Raw genomic sequence first — 4,299 nt, forward strand, 5'->3', positions numbered from 1 at the left:
AAACCAACAAAACATCTAGTCAGTACACCACCACTACCCAGACTGACACAATATGGCTTATCCAGAGATTTGGCTCATTGGAGACTAAACATATGCTAGTTTTAAGCTTATAGGTTAAGATACCAGATTTCTCAGCAATAGGCTATGGAAATACCCAGAATTCACATTATGTTGAGAGGGTTGGGCTTCTTTCCTCTGGGCGAGATAAAGGTTCAGCACCTGGAAAGGATGGAATGGAGAGGGGAGGAATGATCACTGAGATCAGAGATGAATCCTTTTTTCACCCAGATGTAAGTGTTGCCTGGCACCAGTTCAGGGGAGCTGCAGTGGTCGGGTAATGTGTGGTACAGAGGGGAAGGCAGGGTGCTGACATTGCCATGAGAGGCCAGCAAAGACATGGCGTTTACCATCACGATGGACCACTCGTTCATCTTCATAGACACACTCTCCACTGTCCCTAGCAGAACTGGACACAAAATTCAGATCAGCGTCGTGAAGCCACTGTACTCAGTGTCAAAAATAAAGTACAGTTGAAGTCGGAAGTTCACATACACGTTAGGCAAATACATATAAACTCAGTTTTCACAATTCCTGACATTTAATCCTAGTAAAAATGCCCTTTCTTAGGTCAGTTAGGATCACCACAATTTTTTAAGAATGTGAAATGTCAGAAAAATAGAAGAGAGAATTATATATTTCAGCTTTTATTTATTTTATCATATTTCCAGTGGGTCAGAACTTTACATACACTCAATTAATATTTGGTAGCATTGCCTTTAAATATTTTAACTTGGGTCAAACGTTTCGGGTAGCCTTCTTACAAGCTTCCCACAATAAGTTGGGTGAATTTTGTCCCATTCCTCCTGACAGAGTTGGTGAAACTGAGTCAGGCTTATAGGCCTCTTTGCTCACACACGCTTTTTCAGATCTGCCCACACATTTTCTATAGGATTGAGGTCAGGGCTTTGTGATGGAAACTCCAATAGCTTGACTTTGTTGTCCTTAAGCCATTTTGCCACAACTTTGGAAGTATGCTTGGGGTCATTGTCCATTTGCGACCAAGCTTTAACTTCCTGACTGATGTCTTGAGATGTTGCTTCAATATATCCACATAATTTTCCTCCCTCATGATGCCATCTATTTTGTGAAGTGCTCCAGTCCCTCCTGCAGCAAAGCACCCCCACAACATGATGCTGCCACCCCCGTGCTTCACGGTTGGGATGGTGTTCTTCGGCTTGCAAGCCTCCCCCTTTTTCCTCCAAATATAACAATGGTTATTATGGCCAAAAAGTTATATTTTTGTTTCATCAGAGAGGACATTTTTCCAAAAAGTACAATCTTTGTCCCCATGTGCAGTTTTGTGGTGTGGTTTTGGAGCAGTGGCTTCTTCCTTGCTGAACGGCCTTTCAGGTTATGTCGATATAGGACTCGTTTTACTGTGGATAAAGATACCTTTGTACCTGTTTCCAACAGCATCTTCACAAGGTCCTTTGTTGTTATTCTGGGATTGATTTGCACTTTTCGCAACAAAGTATGTTCATCTCTATGAGACAGAACGCGTCTCCTTCCTGAGTGGTATGACGGCTGCGTGGTCCCATGGTGTTTATACTTGCGTACTATTGTTTGTACAGATTAACGTGGTACCTTCAGGTGTTTGAAATTGCTCCCAAGGATGAACCAGACAGGTCTTAGCATATTTCTTTTGATTTTCCCATGATGTCAAGCACAGAGACACCGAGTTTAAAGGTAGGCCTTGAAATACCTCCACAGGTACACCTCCAATTGACTCAAATGATGTCAATTTGCCTATCAGAAGCTTCTAAAGCCTTGACATAATTTTCTGGAATTTTCCGAGCTGTTTAAAGACACAGTCTACTTAGTGTATGTAAACTTCTGACCCACTGGAATTGTGATACAGTGAATTATAATTGAAATAATATGTCTGGAAAAAATTGCTGGAAAAATTACTTGTGTCGTGCATAATGTAGATGTCCTAACTGATTTGCCAAAACTATAGTTTGTTAACAAGAAATGTGTGGAGTGGTTGAAAAATGATTTTTAATGACTCCAACATAAGTGTATGTAAACTTCCAACTTCAACTGTATACTGAACACAAATATAAACAAAACATGCAACAATTTCAAAGATTTGACTAAGTTACAGTTCATATAAGGAAATCAATCAATTTAAATAAATAAATTAGGCCCTAATCTATGGAATTCACATCACTGTGTAGGGGTGTAGCCATGGCTGGGCCTGGGAGGGGATCCACTAGAGAGCTAGGCCCAGTCAATCAGAAATAATTTCCCCCCACAAAATGACTTTATTACAGACAGAACTACTCCTCAGCACCCTCCCAACCACCCCTCAGATGAAGAAGAAGCCGGATGTGGAGGTCCTGGGCTGGTTACACGTGGTCTGCGGTTGTGAGGCCGGTTGGACGTACTGCCAAATTCTATAAAACGATGTTGGAAGCAGCTTATGGTAGAGAAAATAACAGCTCTGGTGGACATTCCTGCAGTCAGTTTGCCAATTGCACGCTCCCTCAAAACTTGAGACGTCTCTGGGATTGTGTTGTGTGACAAAACTGCACATTTTAAAGTGGCCTTTTATTGTCCCCACTACAAGGTGTACTCACTCTGTTTAGCCTCACATGTGAATCCTTAAAGAGAAGGGTGGGGCTGGCTTAAGGGGATGTGAACGATGCTGAATGGGTGTAGACAAAGAAGAGCTCTCCAGTAGTGGTACCAAAACATTCAAGGGCCATTTTCTCAAAAGTAAGGTTACAAGTTTATCAACTTTCAAAGCAGAATTTACTTTCCCATTGTTCCTCAACTCTAGTGCATGATATGCCATTTTCTATACTAAAAGTCTATACTTTTATCCAAAAACACCACCTCAAATGTTGCTACATAAGACCGAATCCAGCCGGTCGGTCACATTTTTGTTCAGTGTAGATTCAAGTGCTTCCCACTGTTCTTGCTAGAGGTCAAAGTATAGATTCATGTTTCCTTCACTCTGTGCTGCAAACTGGAGGCCTTACCTTCGGTGTAACACAGATCTTCCGTCTTCAAATCCCCCAGTGGTAGAAGCCTGGGTCCTGAGGGTAGTAAACAACAGTCTAATCAAATGGGCTTAGACAGAATCCATGCAGGGACCCATCAAAACACACCTCGTTTATCATTTATGAACTACATATAGAATCATCATATCATTTGTCTGGGCTGTGGGTTGATCTTTCGTATGGCCTTTCAGAGATAAAAAGACGTAAAACAAACTGTGACATAAATCATGGATCGATGAAAAATGGGAGTCAAGTTCGGAATGTATCCTGTTCCCACTGACCTGGAATCATGTTCATGCTGGTGGTGTTTCGTTCAGACCTTGGGTGCAGGACCCCCACGCAGCAAGACCACAGGGAGGAGTTGGGGTAGCGGTGCCCACAGCAGGTGAACCCTGACTGGGTAGGGTAGAGCAGGTCTATCCCTGGGGCAGAGCAGCAGGTCTGAGTGGAGCCGGCCTCCATCAGGATATTCCCACAGCACTGGGCATCCTCTGCGAGCCTGCCCTGAACCTGCAGGTCGTACAGAGTCCCCGCACAGCACTTCATCTGGCCCGTGCTGGGGCTGTAGCCCTTCCCTCCGCAGCAGGACATGTTTCCCAACCTGCGGTGTCTGTGCAGAGAAAAAAAGATTTGACCTCCCAATAGCAAGAGAGCTGTTCCGATACACACCAGCAAATTTATTAGGTATTGTCAACAGGTTTGTTGTCTCTATTAGTGGGTGGCGGGTTAGTTAACACTTGGATAAACTGATTAACGTTAACGGTACAACGGGCCTCCCGGGTGGCGCAGTGGTCTAAGGCCAGAGACTTTGGGTTCGAGCCCAGGCACTGTCGCAGCCGACGGCGACCAGGAGGTCCATGGGGCAACGCACAATTGGCCTAGCGTCATCCGGGTTAGGGAGGGTTTGGCCGGTAGGGATATCCTTGTCTCATCGAGCACAGTGTTTCCTCCGACACATTGGTGCGGCTGGCTTCCGGGTTGGATGCGCGCTGTGTTAAGAAGCAGTGCGGCTTGGTTGGGTTGTGTTTCGGAGGATGCATGACTCTCGACCTTCGTCTCTCCCGAGCCCGTACGGGAGTTGTGGCAATGAGACAAGATAGTAACTACTAAAACAATTGGATACTACGAAACTGGGGCGAAAAAAGGGGGTAAAACTGTGAGAAAAAAAACTAACACTAACTAACACTAACACTTATGGAAGCACTTCTCTATGTGAGAGAGAGGTATAATTATA

The 4,299-nt window shown here is 44.3% G+C and overlaps 1 protein-coding gene across 1 annotated transcript; it reads right to left on the reverse strand.

The window, feature by feature from the left end:
* Nucleotides 1–212: 212 nt before the first annotated feature.
* LOC139382221 (uncharacterized) lies at nt 213–3,656 on the reverse strand. Its single transcript, XM_071126099.1, has 3 exons — nt 3,347–3,656; nt 3,045–3,101; nt 213–466 (listed from the first exon to the last, which is right to left on the reverse strand). Exons 1-3 carry the CDS (start codon nt 3,654–3,656, stop codon nt 213–215), a joined length of 621 nt encoding a protein of 206 aa, XP_070982200.1.
* Between the last annotated feature and the right edge of the window lie 643 nt (nt 3,657–4,299).

The sequence above is a fragment of the Oncorhynchus clarkii genome, chromosome 24 (genome assembly GCF_045791955.1).
Source record: "Oncorhynchus clarkii lewisi isolate Uvic-CL-2024 chromosome 24, UVic_Ocla_1.0, whole genome shotgun sequence".
NCBI lineage: Eukaryota > Metazoa > Chordata > Actinopteri > Salmoniformes > Salmonidae > Oncorhynchus > Oncorhynchus clarkii.

Coding starts and splice junctions, on each gene's coding strand:
- LOC139382221 (XM_071126099.1), bottom strand. CDS start 3,656: ATGTCCTGCTGCGGAGGGAAGGGCTACAGCCCCAGCACGGGCCAGATG. Junction 3,102..3,346: donor CAGCATGAACATGATTCCAG/GTCAGTGGGAAC, acceptor TACTACCCTCAG/GACCCAGGCTTCTACCACTG. Junction 467..3,044: donor AGATCTGTGTTACACCGAAG/GTAAGGCCTCCA, acceptor TTTTGTGTCCAG/TTCTGCTAGGGACAGTGGAG.